The sequence below is a fragment of the Kwoniella dejecticola genome, chromosome 1, assembly GCF_000512565.2.
Source record: "Kwoniella dejecticola CBS 10117 chromosome 1, complete sequence".
Classification (NCBI taxonomy): Eukaryota; Fungi; Basidiomycota; class Tremellomycetes; order Tremellales; family Cryptococcaceae; genus Kwoniella; species Kwoniella dejecticola.
The window spans coordinates 466,778-484,855 of record NC_089301.1 but is presented as its reverse complement, the minus strand read 5'-3'; the positions used below and the strand labels follow the sequence as shown (position 1 = coordinate 484,855).

At 48.3% G+C, this 18,078-nt stretch overlaps 5 protein-coding genes and 1 non-coding gene across 6 annotated transcripts; 1 reads left to right on the top strand and 5 right to left on the bottom strand.

The window, feature by feature from the left end:
* Window positions 1-509: 509 nt before the first annotated feature.
* I303_100184 (uncharacterized protein) lies at window positions 510-1,857 on the top strand (the record flags this gene model as incomplete). The annotated part of the gene is made up of 5 exons (XM_018403559.1): window positions 510-515; window positions 665-1,029; window positions 1,150-1,247; window positions 1,413-1,523; window positions 1,721-1,857. 5 exons carry the CDS (start codon window positions 510-512, stop codon window positions 1,855-1,857), a joined length of 717 nt encoding a protein of 238 aa, XP_018266213.1.
* A 549-nt stretch (window positions 1,858-2,406) lies between these two features.
* I303_100183 (uncharacterized protein) lies at window positions 2,407-3,873 on the bottom strand (the record flags this gene model as incomplete). Its single annotated transcript, XM_018403558.1, has 2 exons — window positions 2,407-2,792; window positions 2,880-3,873. The coding sequence occupies 2 exons, from the start codon at window positions 3,871-3,873 to the stop codon at window positions 2,407-2,409; spliced, it is 1,380 nt and encodes a 459-aa protein (XP_018266212.1).
* Window positions 3,874-7,669: 3,796 nt separating this feature from the next.
* Window positions 7,670-7,784, bottom strand: I303_100182. The gene has a single exon (XR_001936477.2). It is a non-coding gene; the product is annotated as a 5S ribosomal RNA (ribosomal RNA).
* Window positions 7,785-8,066: 282 nt separating this feature from the next.
* On the bottom strand, window positions 8,067-9,966 carry I303_100181 (uncharacterized protein; the record flags this gene model as incomplete). The annotated part of the gene is made up of 5 exons (XM_018403557.1): window positions 8,067-8,783; window positions 8,888-9,220; window positions 9,287-9,492; window positions 9,556-9,753; window positions 9,849-9,966. The coding sequence occupies 5 exons, from the start codon at window positions 9,964-9,966 to the stop codon at window positions 8,067-8,069; spliced, it is 1,572 nt and encodes a 523-aa protein (XP_018266211.1).
* Window positions 9,967-10,467: 501 nt separating this feature from the next.
* On the bottom strand, window positions 10,468-15,409 carry I303_100180 (pre-mRNA-splicing factor RSE1; the record flags this gene model as incomplete). The annotated part of the gene is made up of 19 exons (XM_065968063.1): window positions 10,468-10,686; window positions 10,785-11,273; window positions 11,338-11,463; window positions 11,522-11,728; window positions 11,793-12,081; window positions 12,143-12,519; window positions 12,576-12,653; window positions 12,715-13,127; window positions 13,189-13,547; window positions 13,612-13,790; window positions 13,852-14,054; window positions 14,113-14,206; window positions 14,265-14,357; window positions 14,411-14,525; window positions 14,658-14,720; window positions 14,789-14,903; window positions 14,981-15,035; window positions 15,104-15,126; window positions 15,259-15,409. 19 exons carry the CDS (start codon window positions 15,407-15,409, stop codon window positions 10,468-10,470), a joined length of 3,648 nt encoding a protein of 1,215 aa, XP_065824135.1.
* Window positions 15,410-16,006: 597 nt separating this feature from the next.
* Window positions 16,007-16,778, bottom strand: I303_100179 (uncharacterized protein; the record flags this gene model as incomplete). The annotated part of the gene is made up of 4 exons (XM_018403555.1): window positions 16,007-16,042; window positions 16,160-16,256; window positions 16,365-16,478; window positions 16,630-16,778. The coding sequence occupies 4 exons, from the start codon at window positions 16,776-16,778 to the stop codon at window positions 16,007-16,009; spliced, it is 396 nt and encodes a 131-aa protein (XP_018266209.1).
* Window positions 16,779-18,078: the final 1,300 nt, after the last annotated feature.

Here is an 18,078-nt window from a genome sequence, read left to right as displayed (position 1 = left end):
CTGGGTTCTGGGTACTGGGTCTTGGGACCGCCGAGCAGAGCCAGTCCGAGGTATTCGTATGACTCAGATGACATGCATGGTATAATGGCATGGTATTCGGAATGCGGAAAACGGATCAACCATAACTATCTTCCTAAATCCTTCAGCTGGCATTGGCGAATAAGCGAAATCGATAACTTTTGGTAATGCGATTCTGTCCGATTCCGATGTTGCTGTTGGTTTCGTACGTAGGACGGCTTGGTATGGTATTTGCCTCCACATCTGTGTCGAACGTCATATCGATGATTTGGTTTTTCAGATGGACAGGCAGGTACGAGTACGGATACCACGGAGATCATCCACAAAGATTTGTTTGCTTATCATCTGGTTTTCGGTTCATACATATAAGTACTTATACATCGGGACCTAACAACAACCAGCTCAAGCTCAGTACAGACTCATTCCTTGTCACTGTATTTCATCTCACGAAGACCGATCTACTGTAGTCACTCCAGACATCATCATCCACTATGAAGGTAGGTGGAGAATCTTACTACAGCCAGCTCCCCAGCTTCAGCTTCAACTTCCTATCCCATTCTAGTTCTCGTCGTTTGCTCCATTTCCCGCCGATATATCGCTGACCTATCAACTCACCTGCTCAATATCGGATTGTTGTGGTCGTCAGCTAGCGACAGCCGAAGACATCCAAGCGTATAACGACGCCACCATCAACGGGGGTATCCGAGGCCTGTTCTACGGTATTGGTCTATCCGTTCCGGGTTTTTACCTATTAAACAAACGTCTGGCAGCTTATCGAGCTTTGCCCACCCCGCTGAAAGCTGCGGGGTACGTGATGGTCATCGTCCCCTGCATATCTATCGCCGCTGAGAAACAGGGAGAGGCGTTCACGCGATCGCAGTATTCCGGAGTGGCCAAGTTGGAGTTGGACAAAGAGGCTCAGTTGGAAGATCAGCGTTGGCAAGCTCTAAGTTCGGCTCAGAAATTCGGAGATTGGGCGGGGAGACATAAATACCAATTGGTGGGAGCGAGGTGGGTCCAGAGTCTACGTCCAGCCATTACAACGCCTTCATGATCGTCTGCGAACGACATTGATTTGAAGGAGTAACATGTCTGACTGACAGACTGCCTGATTATCTTGATGCTCTGCAGTTGGGTAGGATCTTTGTTAGGAGCTTGGGCCCTGGTGAACCGGAATAAACATCAGACGACATCGCAGAAAGTCGTACAAGCTCGTATGTGGGCTCAAGGTGCGTTGGATCATACTATTCTTTGTTTCCTTTTCCCACGACGTGAAACTTGGGTCGGGACCAGGCAGTTATAGAATCACGCCATACTTCGTGTCGCATTCGTCGTTTCTTTCTGATCACTGAGAGCTTACAACGCAAAGTGACTGACAATCCACCTTCTCATAGGTCTCACCGTAGGACTGTTGATGGCTTCCGCCCTATTGACGGGCTTCGACTCGTCAAAAAGCGAAGAACCACGAGCACCTCACGAGGATCATACTTGGAAAGCTATCTTAGGTGAGTTGCGTTTCTATCTCCATACCATGGCATGCCTTCCATACCACGCCAGACCTTTCTTCTTCACTGCTTTCTGCTCTCTGCTTCTGCAGGATATATCACGATCTTATGCCTCATGAGTACATATGATATGAAAACGGGATATCGCTAATAATCGATCTTCCGCTCACGTTCACGTTCACGTTCACGCCACATAGACGCCGATCCGCATCTCAACCCAGAAGAGAGGAAAAGATTGCATGAGATCAGACAGGCCGTAACGGACAGGAAAGATCAATTAGTAAAGGAGAAAGATGCTTCCCCCACATCCGCCGTTCCGACTAAGAAAGAATAGACAATTATAGTTTTAGTGGAGTAAGATATGGTAGAAGGAAGGGTTTCATACCTTACGCTGAAGAGCCGCGGCGTCAATGTATCACCTATCATCATTGTGGAGACGAGCCTTCGTGCATGGAAGCTCGGGATGGATCTGAGCTCGAGTGCTAATACAAAAACAATACTGGCAAACCGAAACCCCATGGGAATCCGCAAATCCACCAAGGATGTCAATTCTTTGAGATTGATACGGAAGTGATAATGCCGTTCCTTACTTTGCGTTTCATACATGTCTTGCGAGTTGATATATGGGGAGATACTCTGAAAGACCCCATGCTCTATTCTTCGCTCGAGCTTCACTTGGTGTATATACAGATTCAAAGGGTATTGGCGGGAGGATCGCTTCCCACTGACCTGTTGCAATCAGGTCCTATAATTCATAAAGCCGAGAACAAGAGTACAAAACAATTGATTTTCGATAGATAGATAAGCCCATTCATTCCACCTTCAGCCGCTACCGATCCGCAGAACTTCTGCTCAACGTCTCTTTTTCGATAATTTCAAGCGATCAAGCAGCGGGTGTAGGGTCTACCTGAATGTCAGTCGATTCAACCTGTTGTATGGGTTGTTGCTGCTGTTGAACGGGTTGCTGCATTTGTTGCTGCTGTTGCGTTTGCTGTTGCTGCTGAGTTTGCGCTTGGGGTATTGATTGGGGTTGTTGCGCTTGCTGGACTTGCTGTTGACCTTGGGGCTGAGCCGTGTTCTGCGCAGCGGGTGTCGAGGTATTGGAGAAGGTATTTTGGGGAGGGTAAGTACCGGCGAGGTTGTAGGTGTTGTACGCGTGCGTATACGCTCCTGTACCGCCTCTGGCGATGTCTACTTCTCGTCGAAGATGATCGATCTCCCGTACCATTTGTTCTTGGCTCGTCTTGAGTTGGCGGACATGATCGATAGCTGACAGAGTACGTAGAGAATCGTCCGTCAACATGGGGCGCACAATGGTAAAAGTAGAATCAAATACGCTATGCGATCCATACTCACCTTTGCTTAGTATTTCCCACTTGGAAGCCTTCATACCTCTATCGCTGGGCAACTCGTCTCGAAGCTCATCAAAAAGCTCTTTCATCTCCTTCCTTCGCTTTCTCTCGGCGAGCTTATGACTGACCCTCAATTCGGGTGATCTCGAGAAAGGCTGATCCTTCTTGGGGGTCTGGTCATTGTCGGGAGGGCCGAGAAGGGCGGCAGCTTGTGGTCCGGTAAGATCGCCGCCACCTACAGCTGCAAGGGCAGCCTGAGTGCTCGCATCGCCCGCTAGACCGGACTGTGTGCCATCTCTTGATGGTGAGGCAGTAGCAGAGGCGAGGGTCTCCGCATCGGGGAAGCGGATCTCGGGTGCAGACAAAGTCGGGTCGATAATGTTTTGATTCTTTTGATCCCCGTTGGAATTGGGGGCGACGCTCGATCGCATAGAAGATAAAGTCGGATCGAGGGGTACGCTGTTAGCATTGTTCTGCTGAGCATTGAGCGTGTTGGAAGTCTCATTTCCCTGAGCTGCTTGACTCTGCTGCGCGCTGCCGTTATTGTTGCTTGTGTTAGGCTGTTGGTAAGTCTGATATTGAACTGGAAAGACAGTGATGGGGTTTTGGGAACCGGCAATCGGGAAATTGGAGATATCGTAAGATGATTTGTACCAAGGGAAAGGCTCCCCGCCGCCAATAGAAGCTAGTGGACCAGGACCATCGCCAAGCTTCTTGTTTTCATCCTCCTCTTTCGACGCTAGCTGTTCGATCACCGACAATCGTCTTTTCTGCGATGCAGGCTCTGATGCCTCGGTTTTGGGAGTCAAGAGAAAAGAGGAGTTAGACCCAGGTGTGCCCGGTGAGAGCAGGCTACCATCCTCGTTTGCCCTGTCTTTCCTTTTTCTCGATGTTTCCATGTCGATGAGCGCAGGGGATCTCGGAGAAGAAGCGTTGGCCCTTTCGCGTCTGTGATAGATTCCGTCAAATCCCATGGTGGGTTCTTCGTCCTTAGTCATGGCGTATTTAGAAAGATCACTTGCGTAAGGAATCGGTGAGACTGTTAGGCTGGTGGACAATGGGAATTGGGGGTTGTGTATAGATCCCGAGCCGTATTCAGCGGAATGAGATGAACCTCTTGTCGATTTTGGACGGCGATGAATATCACCGTGAGTGCGGCTCGAAAGAGGTTGCGGGTATGCAGGCAATCGTGGTTGAGAGTGTGAGTGATTCGGGGGAGGTCGTTGTAAGCTCAACAACGGGGGGAGTTGCGTACGTGAGGAAGAAGGTGTGGAAGAGTGAATGTGGTACGAGCTGATTCGCGGTCTAGACATGCGAATGAAAAGAATGTCAATCGATCAAAGACAGAACAAACAGAACATAACTCTACATCGTTTAGATCATAGCCCTCTTCATATTGTGTGATACATCATAGATGCAGGGAATTGGGGAGATGAGATAGTGGAATAGTAAGTCTGTTGTTGTTGTCGGGGGGACAGAAGGATGATCGTGAAGAGACGTGTTTTTATCGTGTCAACCACGCGAGTGTATGGGGTAAACGTTTATCAAAACCACACGATAATCTATCGCCTTCACCACATAGCTCTTTCCTTGCCGGATCCCCTTTCAACATGTAAGAGACGTATAAAAACCTGAATCATATGACTCACCTAGAGTATGAGTTAGCAGCCTGATAGTGATGGTGTTGGTGGTGTTGCGAATGATGATGAGCTGGGGTGTGATGATGAGGATATGAATGATAGCTACGGTGGAGGGTGGGTTTATACTGAGAACAAGAAAGGGGGGATTGAAAGTCAGCATGCGTTCCACGCGTTAATCGATCCTGCTTTTCCCCTCTGCTCCCACGCTACAATCTCGTTTCTTTGTCACCTAAAGCAGAAGTCATGTGGCGTCGACATGGCTTAATTTCCTTTTTGAGCGTGCATCTACTTTTGCGCGTAGTGGGATTGTAGAATCACGGGATTACCGAATGCACAGCAACGTGGCGAATCACACTCTCGGAGCCAAAACGATTACCCTTCGCATCATCAATCAATCGACACTCAGACTCGTCGTTGTTCCCATATGTGGGCATGGGTGACAGGACACATATACTTGAACACGAGGACTCACAAGTCGACAGGTCCGCCTCTGCGCTGCATCGTCACGAACAGTTCCGAGTGTCACTCCTGATATGCTCGAAGAGATAAGATGGACTGGACGCGGGTCGGTCTGAGCTTTCACAATGGCTAACAAGAATTCCGCGGTACCTATCGCAATCCGAGTCAGCGCGAGGTCAGGCAGCGGACAGGGCTGAACGCGCTGATCGGAAGATACAGACTATCCAATGAAGATTGACTCACAAGCGCGATCTGGCAGTCAAAAGCAGACTGCTGTGGGTTGAGCGGGTCGCTCCAACGAGGAGTGTAAAAGCTAGAGACAACAAGGCGCGACGTGCAACAGTAGCTTTGGCACCGAGTAGTGATGAGATGTGCGTCGAGCAGTATGAAGAGGTAAATGGTGTTGAATAGATAACTATGTGGTGAGCTTGACAGACGATGCAACTTGATTCCAGCAAATCATCCCATTCATATATACCGCTATCTATCTTTGAGCTTCCGCATATACTTATCGGCATCAGTCCAGACTCGTGATTATACACAAGCTCAGAAGAATCACGAACTTACCCACAAGGAGACATATGTCGATTGACCTTGAATAAACTTCGCTATTTCAAGGTCAGGAAGGCAATTAACGTGTTCGAGGCGTAGCCCATATCACGGTGTCGTCGCATGGATCTTTATGAGTGGAAGAGATCTACGTCGAACCCTGATTAACGCAATCATCACGCAACGCAGGTGGATATCAGGCGCATAAACACCTCACCTTGATCTGCATGGAGCTGTATAAGACTGAGTAGGGCAGCGGAAGACGGCAGACAGCCCTTCACTGGAACAGCCGGAAAAAAACGTTTTTAAAAGACATTACGTTGGACTGAAAAGGCTCCAATCATCTGTGGAGTTTCGAAGCCGCTTTGCATGAAGACAGAACCTGACCGGACAGTCATGCATTCCGATCCAGGTGCACCCCTCGTTGGTCCAGCTGCCTCCACCACAGCTACAGAAGCGAAGCAGCGCCTGGGAATATTGTGTTCAGGCAGGAATGCGGATCTTCCTCGTGCTATCCTCCGTGGACAGGTACTATCATTTATGTGAAGTCGCGGGGGCAGGCGGCATTCATTGTAGGTGCCCATGAAGCAGCGCTGTGTCATCACCAGGGGAGGATTTAATTACCGTCATCAAAGTGCGAAGAATACCGTTACCGAGTTACGCCACGACAGTGCGAAGAGAAACAAGGGGGAAAAAGAAAAATGACAGAGCAACGAGAAAACGGTAATTGATCTGCGAGAGGAACAAGGTACTTTTACTTGAGATCCCTGAGAAACACGTCGAGACAACTTTAATTAAGATTCCTGAGCAGCGGTATGGTAAAATCCACATAAGAGACCGTGAAATCGGTCATCTAATAACAGATGAGCATGCACCGGTAGCCGAGTCAAGACACCACTCAGAGAGGGAAGCGTGAACGTCTGCTGAGTGGAGCTCGAGAGGGTAAGCCATGCTGTCAAGTGTACATGTACGACCTCGAAATTCTGTATCAACCAACCTTAAATGACAGAAAGAGAAAATCGGTGCGTTCGCTTGGCACTGCCGTCGAGAGGCAGAAACTCCGCAGGATCGATGAGGATACGCACTCTCTCAGCTGTTAAACAAGCTTCTTCTGTCTTTTCACCGTTGTTTAAGGTTATTGCCTCATCAGATGAAGCGAAAAGCGGAAAAAAGGATTTCAATTGCACGCGCGGCATCTGATGAACGGAATAAACTGAACAGCAGCACGCCAGTCACGATATCGCCTCCTTGCCAGCGTCTCTGCTGCACACCTTCAGGCCTCTTCAAACACCGGACGTGGGGTTGTGCATGCACGACCACGTTTGACCTGCCGTTTCCAGGGGATCCCGCACAGTCGGTACGTTCCTTGTACCTGATCGTCGCTAGCGCCTGATCGCCTTGTTGCCTGACTTGTACCCGAAGATGCGTCTCTTCAGCCTCTGCAGCTTCTCGACCAATGAGGATACTCGTTCTATGCTGGTGTTGAGAGAGCGATCGATGCCGGATTGCAGTGAAGAAAGCCAAGACGTGCGCACCTTATGCTCACGTAAAAGTCTATAATGGGTATAATAGTCAAGGCGTCTGATCGTCTACTAGATCAGCTGGCTAGCTGCAATCCGTTGTATCGGTTTGGCGATGGTGATAGAGTTATCGCAATCACTCTGCTAGACAGTCGCTTGAACGTGAGATATGTCAGCCTGAATTTAGGGGTATCGAAGGTCGTCAGATCATGTGCTTCATGATCGGTGAAGCGGTGACCTTGTGCAAACGTTCCATGTGCTAGTCACTGAAAATGGACAAGGGCAAAGGGCTCTTTGGACCGACAATCAGCTCATCATATGTGATGCATGGCCTTCAACCTCTTGATGGAGGATCGTGAAACCAGCGTGAATTGAGCCATTTCTAGCGTGCGAGTAAAACCCCTTTTCTCTGCTGATCAATTGACGCGCGTTGTAGCTGAAAATTCCCCGAACAATGCCGCGCAGACGAACACACACACAACTTAGCCTGATCTAAGTGTCCACTGAAACCTCCGACTTCCTTTGAGTTCTGGAGATAAGCAAAAATGATACGCGTAACCTATGATTCATTCTCGATGATGCATGATTCTCTCATGAATGCGTGTCAACAAAACAGAGATCAAAAAAACTACAGCACCCGGGATTCCCAAGTGGTCCCCCACCTTGGTACTAACCGAGCGATATCCAACTTAACTGCGGGGAGCAGACGGGACCCGGTGCTTTCTGGATTCTATGGCCGTAGATGAGAGTTTAGCGCACTTTGTGCTATTATATATCTAGTATGTTGTGACGCGCTAATCATGTAGCTTGAAAGCACCGGGTCCCGTCTGCTCCCCGCAGGTAATTGTCGCTCAATGCAATTGACAATGCAGCCACCACACATCTTCATGCCAAGCAATAAAGGATAACAGACTACATTCTTTGATTTCGCACAGAAGTCACGATTCATTGGTCATCCCTCATATCCGTTTTGTATATTGCTTGTACAACTCTATCAATCTACCAGACCCGTCGTAGTCTGTCTTAAGCCTTTGCGCTCCGCAGTTCGTCAAGCAATCCTTGGACCAGAGCATCCTCTTTCCGACTCCATTTACCACTGATCTTCGACATATATCTGCCTCTAGCTCCACCACCTTTGATCCTATCCCCTAATCCCTTCTTGAAGTCCTCATTGACCCCTTTAGCCAGCTTGTCATCCTTCGAGGAGATAAGAAGCAGAGTCTGCGTCTCCGGTACGGTCTTACTAGCGTGTAAAGTCGAAGTCAAGACCACCACCGCATCGTCAACATTCTTCTGTTCCGATACCGTACTGATCAGTGTATTCGCGACAGTTCCTAGGAATTCGAAATCATGTGTCGCTTTTTGGTTTTCCCTCTTGATGCACATGATCCTCTCATTTTCACTGAGAGCTTTCTGTATGATCAAGTCCGACAATTCCCCACGAAGGTCTTTCACATTATCAAACAGCTCTTTCCTGTTTTTCTCGTTGTTGTCGAGGCGATCTACGACATCCGCTCTGCCAGATCCGACTATCTTGGCTACTGCGCTCAATTGTCTAGAGGCGTTTTGGAGGTACCGTATAGCTCTGGGACCAGCCACGAAGTAGAGCTTCGTTGTTGAGGAAGAAGATGTAGTAGGCGGAATGATATGCATGAGCGAAACGTGTGCGAGAGATGGGAACTGTGTACCGCAGCATGCGTTCCGGTCAGTTCTGTCGATGTTGATATGTCTGATTACACCCTGTTGCAGCCAAAGATAGTCTGGTCAGTATTCGTTTGTTGTCTATCGAAGGACTCGAGATCGCAAAGACCTTGGTACGGAAGGGGAATGATCATCACACTCACACCTTCATAATCATCTGGAATACCTTTGTTGATCTTGAGCCTCTCTGCAAGTGTCGTCAAATCGCTATCATCGGCATTCCCATGTCCGACCTCTTCAGCTTGGCCTTGTTCTTGTCCTTGTACGGAGATATCCACCCATATCTTGTTGTTCTGCATGATCAGATCGTTGCACTCCTTCTCCACTTGCTCGGCCTCTTGGAATGTCAATGCTCTAGGTAACTCCACGTATATGGGTTCTAAGGAAGGATAAGCATGCATCGACCAGGACAAAGTCGGTAATTCCATGCGGTCGAGTATCGCCGATAGCAGATGTTGAGATGTATGGCATGATGTCTCGACAAGTATTTCCATCATCAGCAGTTGTCGTAACAATTCGGTTTCATTCTGAAGTATTCTCACATGGTCCACACGCCGTTCCCAATCAACATGAACTTCAACTTCATCACCCTCCTTCCAATCGATGTCTGTTCCTGGCGGGACACGGACTAAGTGTACACTATCAAGCTTCTTCCGCAAACAGCCTTCGACCACGTATGATTCCCGCTTGTCGTCGTTGGTATCGCCTAGCAGCTTGATATGGCCCATATCAGACGGCTGGCCTCCGCCTGTCGCCCAAGAATACCTTAATTCCTCCTCATCGCTTAAGCAGACGGCTGTGGAACACTTACCTTCAGGGAAAATAACCGTATCGAGCAATTCGATTTCATACAGCCTCCCCTTATCTTCCTCCTTCGCCTTCGCGTCGCCATTACCATTGACAACACCCTTCTTCTGTTTATTCTTCCCCTTTGGCGGCGGGGGTGCCTTGATACTAGCTTCTCTGATCGAGTGGATCTTCGTTCGTAGCGATCGCAGAAGTGGATCACCTAGAACAATCAAGGTAGACGTAACATTAGCACAACGCCAGACCTCGAGAGCTTGAATATACGCATTGTGCAAGAACTCGGATGACCCAACTTACGCTGACAAGCCAGTAGACCGACTATCCGCTTCTCGCCCACGTTGGCAGGATCGAATTTAAACCTCGTGTAATCCGATGGGGTGTCGGTACGAGGCAAAGGATCTAGCTCATAGACCATTTTCGAGCAGCTTCACTCGGAGATCCTTGATGTATTGGTTTTGTCCAGGGACGACTGTATCAGGATTGAAATCTCGAAATTTGAGATTCTCGCTCGTTCGAGCGATCGAACGACAATACCAAATGCCAGATGCCAGCGAGTTGCTCAGCTCGTGTTGTTGCAGATACTGGCCGACTGCGTGTGCTTGAGACGGGTCGATCGTAGCCGTGGTCTTGGTGTTGGGTGCTTGAGCCGCACGATGATCCTCTGGCAATCTCTGCAGATGATAATGGTAGGAAGTTGCGGTATGAAATGCAAGTCAAGATAAGACCAGCAAGAAAATGAAAGAACCATGCATGCAGTAGGAGTCGCTTTGGTATCGGTCATCTCCGTGCCAATTTCCGGAAAGACCGGCGCGGAAATGGTGAATGCACAAATGTGCATCCTCGTATTGCATTTCTACTCATACAAACAGATCTATCCTCTACTATCAATACCGCAAACCTCACTGTATACGCAAGCCTAGAAAGCACTGCTAGTCCGCATCTGTTCCAATTTCTTCAGCACGTCTCCCACCGATCGCTCGTCCAGATCAGCCGCTATAGCTTGTTGTTTGCCATACGGCAACAAGTTGAAATTTTCACACAGATCTCCATCTATCACTCCTTTCACGGGCACATAGTATCCTCTGTACGCTAGGTGATCCCGTCCTACGAGCGAAACATTCTGCGATCTCATATGCTACATCACATACTCATTTATCAGCTGAATTCTCAGTGCTCAACCTCACTTTCGTTGGCAGCGCAGGAGGCAATAAATAGATATGAGCGGGGACTTACCATCTCTAGAGTTGTCATGAACTCCACATCGTCCATACTGACGAAAGGAATTAACGCGCCAACACTCCCCGAGATCGTCGTGTAGACCAATACGTCCCTTCCACCAGCTACCAACGGTATCTTGGTGATTGAAGTGACGACGCTTCCCACGTTGTAATGAGCTAAAAGTTCCGTCTTGTGCGCGGCACCCATCAAGAAAGATTTCTCATGTAAGATGGTCGCTCCCGTCGGATCGTCATCGACCTTCTCCGATACACCCGAGTCTAATCGGTTCAAGAATATATTTCCGAATTTGTCTCCGCACACTATCGTTTCGTAATCCACCTCTGTCACGCAAGTCAACCACCTAGGCTGCGTATCATCGGCGAAGACTAGTAGTTGTCGAGTGGGGACTGATCGGTATACGCAGTAGAAAGTAGACTCTTGCATGTCTCCAACTATTATTCGAGCGCCTTGGACATTTATCGTTGCTACTCCGGTTGGGAAACTCTGAAATCATGTTTCGCATGTCAGCGAGATTTCCGCCAGGCATTCAGGGGTTGAGTAGACTCACGTTGTTTTCACACTTCCGCAACAACGCCTTCTTACCCATCTCATACAGCCTTAGCGATTTGCCCACACCAGCAAGCAAGAATCCCTGGAAAGCAGCGAGACACAGAGGCACATCGTCGGTCTTGGTCTATTTTAATCGTCGTCATCAGCTAGACAGCCGGTGCATTAGGGGTCTCTCTGCTCACCTTGTGCATGAATTCTAGCACTCGGCCTTGCTCCTTGATAGCATACACTCGAAGATATCCTTCTTTACATCCTCTCGGCGCGAGAGTCGTCTTGACTCCAGTCCCAGCGACTAAGAACGGTTCTCCACCGCCTCGCTCAAAGTATGCGATAGCTATCGAGAAGGCAGCCTCGTCCTCGTCTAGATCAAAGGTTGCGAGGGACTCGTTCTAGATGGTGACATATTTGATCAGCTAATCGTTTCGCGAATTGTAAGGGTAATTGTGCACTCACCGTTAAAGGATCCAGAACTCTCAATAGTGAAGCCCAATGGCCGGCACCTGCTCGGGGTCGCCCAAATTCATTGGGCGGCAATGTCAAAGCAGACATGTCCACTCTACTTCCGCTAGCTTGTTTCTCCTGAACGATCCTATCAACTGTCGAAGGGGCGTACGTTCGGTGATCTGATTCAACCATGTAAAAGACGGCATTATACGGATGGCTGATGAATTTACGCGGAGTGTATGAGAGGGGAAGGACGTCTTGTTTCAGTTTTTCGCCTAATTTTGGTATGGTGAATATTCTGCAATCGCCGAATTTTAAATCAGCTCATCATCTCTTGATCACTCAAGCAGAAAACCTACCGGAGCGTGTTACCAGATATACCAATCAGACCATCAGGACACATGGCAGCGCTCAAGTTCCAAGCGTATTCCAGCGTGTCGTAAATAAGCGGTTGCGTTTGTAGCATGTCCTGGTACGTGTAAAGTAGCCATGTTCGCGACGAGAAAGCCAATACCGATGGCTGACCATGTATAGTTGATCTGACCAACTTAGGTGGTTTTGCACCGAGGAATCGTAGTCGTGTATCCGAGAGAGACCCGTCAACTGGATCGACAACCGTTCTCAGCAGTACACCATTCGATAGACCAATGTTCAAGAACATGGTCGCTCGGTTCTTATCGATAGAAGTGTCGAATATCTCCGCCAAGCATATTGAGGATGGTGGTGCGGTCAAGGCCTACGACACTGTCAGCTTCCTGTGGGCTTCATGTAAACCGCTTGAAGCCAGCTCACCTGCAAGGAGAGGGTTGTGAGAGTACTATCCGGTTCCAGTGAGATGACCGAGACAGTCTGATTGTCGCATCCCACAGCCTATCCCGCAACAGCGTCAGCTGCAAGCTCTAACATCTACAAACGCGATGAGCTGACTTACCAGGAAAGGCGTCCTCCGTCGCCCCTCAGGCACCTCAGCGATACTCAAACAAGTAGCGTTTCCAGGCAGCCCTTTCTTATCCTGATATTCGCTCAAGGACCCCTCGGGATCCAGTTCAAAGTAGACTAGCTCTGCCGTACTGAGCGCAATGACCACTTGTCGTTTGTTGGTCGTGGCAGCTACGATGGTCTGACCAGGGGGTGCGGGCCATTCATCGACCCGATCTGCTCCTCTAATATGCCTTAGACCGTACGGGTGGACTTGCAGTAGTCCGGAGTCTCCCAATTGTTGCACGGCTAGTGTGGGTCCGGACGACAAGAAACCGGTATCGTTGACTTCTTCGATTGTTGCGCCAATAGACAATACTAAGGTACCATTGGGGAAAGACAGAACAATATACGAATCGTACTCATCTGCAAGAAGTAGCGATTATGAGCTTTGTAGGCTAAAACACTCAGCTGTGAAGCAGCTCACCTTCATCAGTGAGTTTGAGAGTCCATACATTGGTCGGGACACCAGGTAGCGGCGAGCTGACCAGAACTGAGACGTCTAAACCATGCTTGAGTGTTCTGAAAGTACTCCTTGGCCCTCTACCGCAAGCAGCGTAGATTTGTGGAGTGTCTGAACCTGGTCCTAGGAGATTGACAACCGAAGCATCCGTGATAGGATCAAGGGAGGAGAGGGTATCGACTTGAAGGAGATTCTGGAGAGGACGAGGGCTGAAGAATGCGAAAGGCAACGGTCCTTCGACATTTCCATTGTCTGGATAATCTGTTGATGACCATTCTTGTTCACCATCATCATCACCTAGCGCTTGGAATTGGTACAGATTTCTGCGATCCACGAAGTAAGCAGACAGCTAGCGATATTAATATTGGGAAACAAATAGCTACTCACTGATCGCTGAATTCGCTTGCTACGAATAGATATCCACTCTTCAGGATACACAAACTGTTCGCCACCGGCACAGTGTCAAAATACTTGATCTTCAATGCCCTCACATCCTCTCCTTCGTGTTCTATCCATACTTTGTACAAGTCCCCATCTTCAGATTGAAGCAAGAAGAAGAAAGCTCCCTGTATGGACTGTCAGCTGAGACATATCTTGTCGATTGCGACTCGGTTCATCAAGGCTTACCTTGATTTTGTGCATGACTGCCGCGACAATAATCAATCCTCTGCTCTTCTCTCCTCTCTGCGCCAGTGGATTCCTTCGACGCGGTATAGGTATTCGGTGCGCCTCCACATCCATGTGCTTCCATATTATGTGGTTTTCCGTACATACCAACACACCTGAAGGTCCATCAAATCGATCAGAGTTGGCGTTTTGACCACCAGGGACTATAAACAATGTCAGCTCCAGAGGCCGAAAGCAGTCATGCGCAAAGCTGCAGCTCACCTTGCACGAGTAAGTTTGCTCTCCTATCTGTGGGTTCACTCCATTTCCTTACTACGTGATTCAGTCCCAAATCCAGCTCGTAGAAGGTCAGATACTAGATGAGAGAAGGTCAGTCTTCCCACCAGAGACTAGATGAGCAGGGTCAGACATGCCTTCTGAACATTCTCGAATGCCTCTCCAGTCGGATCCTCGTCGCTTTCCGAATAATCCATCTCCAAAGCAGCATACAACGGATTATCATAACCCTACCAAGTCAAAGTGAGCTAGCTTGAGACATTTTTTACGCTCATCGACTTACCTGGTCCACGCCGACTATATGCGTCACCAAATTGTGATTCCTGTGGGCTTCTAGCGGAGAAGAGGGGAACAGCTTCCCCTCCGAATTCCTGTTCAATACGTAAACGAGCTTCGACCTATAGTGCAATCATGCGTTATTTTTCACCTCGAAAATCGAAAAATTAGAAGCTAATAGAACACACTTTTCAATGCTAGAGGTATGATCAGGTCATCAGCGTCAAGTAATCTTTATCGAGAGCCGAACTCACGCTCCCACCAAACAACTTCGACCCTTAGGGTCCACTGCTAGGTATTGCCCAGGTACTATACGTCTGCAGCTCACGAAATCAGCTCTGGATGCGGCTATAGCATTTGATGCAGCGGCGGAAAGGAGACTGACCGACTGCCAGATTTCCCGTACACTTCTTGATACAGGCTCTCGAAATGAGGTGTAGGAGCCACTACGAATTCTATGATCGACAATCGACCTGAATCTGAGGATGCCAGTATGTAGTCTGCCAGTTCCAAGGGTGTATCAGCGATACGACAAGTAGCTGGGTGTTCGCTGAGACAGATTTATGCCGGAACATACCTTTTGACATTCCCGCTAATCTGAATCCCGTCACATTCCTGACTGTTCCGAATGCCTGGTTTCCAAAATCATGTCAGCTCCGTAGATCTTATCCGATCCAGGCTGAAGATACTCCAAGCTCACTTCGGTCGAACATATTGTGTCCACTGCAAGCACAAGGTATATGCATCAGCTTCGCAAGCGGTGATTGCGTGACAGCGAAGAGAATTTCCCCGATGTAAGGGAATGTTCTACGTTTCTAAGACGGCGAGGAAGTATGTCCATGATATCAGACTCACGTTGCCCTGAACCAGGATTCAATTTCAGAATCTCCAACTTTGTCCCACCTCGAATCGCTAAGATCTCTTGTCCCTTCGCACCGGAGAATGAACCAACGACAGCTTGCGTAATGTTGGACGGCGCCTGGAGGGTGAGATTGAGTAAATGCATCTTGTCGTTGTCGGTGACTTCCTTGTTTTCTTCTCGCTTCTCGGCAGCGATGGGTCGGAGAGTACAAGGTTGTCAATGATGCTTTTGAGTCGTCACAACAACAGAGTGAATCTAGAGGGATTATCGAAATGTCAGATTGAGATTGAGAGAGAGAGAACGATGGTGGAGGAAGGGTTTAATGTCCAGCGAGCGAGCGTGAATTATTTCTTGGGTGGGTTTTATGGAATTTATCCGATCCCTCCTCCAACTAAGTTGCCTTAAGAACACAGGAGTCGGATGAGCGTCAGCATGAATGTTAATACAATACATTTCAGTTGGTAGATGCGTAAGATTGGCATGCGAAGTCTATATTTTGATGTTGATGATGATGACAATGGATGTGATATGCGATATGTAAATGCTAGCTAACAAGTACAGAATGCTAATTTACAGAGCCTATACGATGATGCTGTGCCATGCGATACGAGGTCATGCGATGCGATCCGGTCCGATGCGATTTTATAAAGATCTATATGGGTTGTTGTCCGAACGAAGATGTGTCGATTATAGTATTCGAGGCTGATTATCAAGTGGGATTTGGTGTGACGAAAGACGCTCTTAGAACCTTGCAAGTTCCCCAAGAGCTATCAAGACCTATCAAACACTCTTCCATGATCAGCTAACCTACACTGCACTGATCTGATATGTTACAAGCGATTGGAGGGGATGATCCATGGAGCATAGACTGATTGGTGAATTGGACAGACTCACAATTTGCGCTTCTGGTCGTCCCATATCACATGGTCCACCACGCAACTCTCGCCATCTTGCAGAATACCAGACTAATACTTGCCGTTCCCGTGGTGTTCTGCAAAACGACCAATCGGAATCAGAATCAGAATTAGCCTCATCAGCACTCAGGTCGTCATTTATAGTATGCTGGGGCCTGGATGAGAAGCTAGGTTACGAGACTCACAAAGGTCTCGCACTGAACGAACGCTGTTTCATCAACCCCATAAAATACTGAACTTCCGCTAACCACGTCCGTAATCCCACCGGGCCCTGTGTGATCGACAGGGGCTCTAACAACCTATCCGCCCAGTGCCCCAAGTCAGCAAAACAAAACCAAACCAAACCAAATCAAATCAAATCAAGGTAAGTCAAATCAAGGTGATTTCGCGAACAGGGAACAATGAGAAGCAAAGACAAACGCCAACGGGCGAGGATGTGGGGTAACTCACCGATTCAAGATATCCAGATACACCTCGGCATTCACCGGTAATCTCTTCTGCCTCTCCAAATTCATCTGGATATTCGCAAGGTTCATACTGGCGATCTTGACTTGTGGGGCGGAGTAATGACCCATAGGTCGGGACGAGGAGAACATCATGATGGAGGTAAGAATCAAGAAGGGTCCGGGACTCGAGCGATGCAATCGACGGCGTTTTACGTCTTTCGATCCGACCGACGAAAGCGCAGAATGGAGAGTGCTTGAGCTTTGGAATGAGTGCGCGTCGACGTCAAGATCCTTCTCGCGCTGAAAGGTACTTCAATCGGCTTCTGAATATATCGTCAGTCAGGCCTCTGATAAACGTTGACGAAGATCGATGACGATCCGAAGGCGATGGCTTGGACTGGACTATCTCGTCTGACGTGCTTGGCTTTGATTCGTGGTCTTCTCAGTCGGTTTGTCTGTTTTCGCCAACTTGGTCAACCTATTCTGGTGCGAGTCTTGGTTTCACGAGCCGGAGTAAGTCGTTTCGCTGTTGCAGTTGTTTATTGAAGATCAAGCCAGAGGATAGGGTACTACAAATGCCACAATGCTGGTCCTCTGGTCTCCGTCGTTTACTGTGCTAAACACTATGCCCTATTTTGGATCGAAGAGCCTAAAAAATAACCCAATCCTCGTGGACCTCAATCTTCCGGAGTCTTCGCGGGTCGAGAGAAAGGATCAGATAATACTATAGTCGATTATTTGTAGAAATAGGAGCAAGGTGCCGAATACAAAGGATCCGTCGTGCTTTTCCTCTTTTGTGAGTGTGTTTTTGGTTTTGTTTGGGCGTTCTCAGATCACTGATTGTAAGAGCAGAGCGAAACCGAAAACAACACAAAACGAGATGATAGTACTTTTTTGAAAAAGCAGAAAATGATAACTTAAGGCAGACAATAGCAGAAAGACAAATGCAAGGTCGAGTTGAAAGGCTCAAATCAAGGCTCAAAGCAAATTGAAGCGAAACGGACGACGAACGAGGTAACGAACTGAAAAAAGCAAAGTTGAAAGGGACGGAAGGAACAGCCGATATGACTGTACTGTATATACTTTCTTTTGATGGTTGATCCCCCTCAGCAGGTGGCGTATTGTATTGATGAACCGTATAAGACACAAAGGATAAAGGATGAGTTGAGTTGAGTAGATCAGTTGACTGATCCTTGAAGAAAGGAAGTCTACTCATTCAATGGAATATGGTCTTCTTCGCCTTCTCCCCGTAAGGGGTTGAGGGATCTAAATGGTTGAGGGGTTGAGGCGTGAAAGGTATGAAAGGAATGAAAGGAAGTCGGAATCTCTCCTGAAGGAGTTACATCTCTACATCTCAACATCTCCACAACTCTGCGGATCTGTTCCTGTAATTCATCTCTTGAATGGCAGGAGCATCAACGAACCCAACAACTGCATCCTCCCTTCTTTGCGA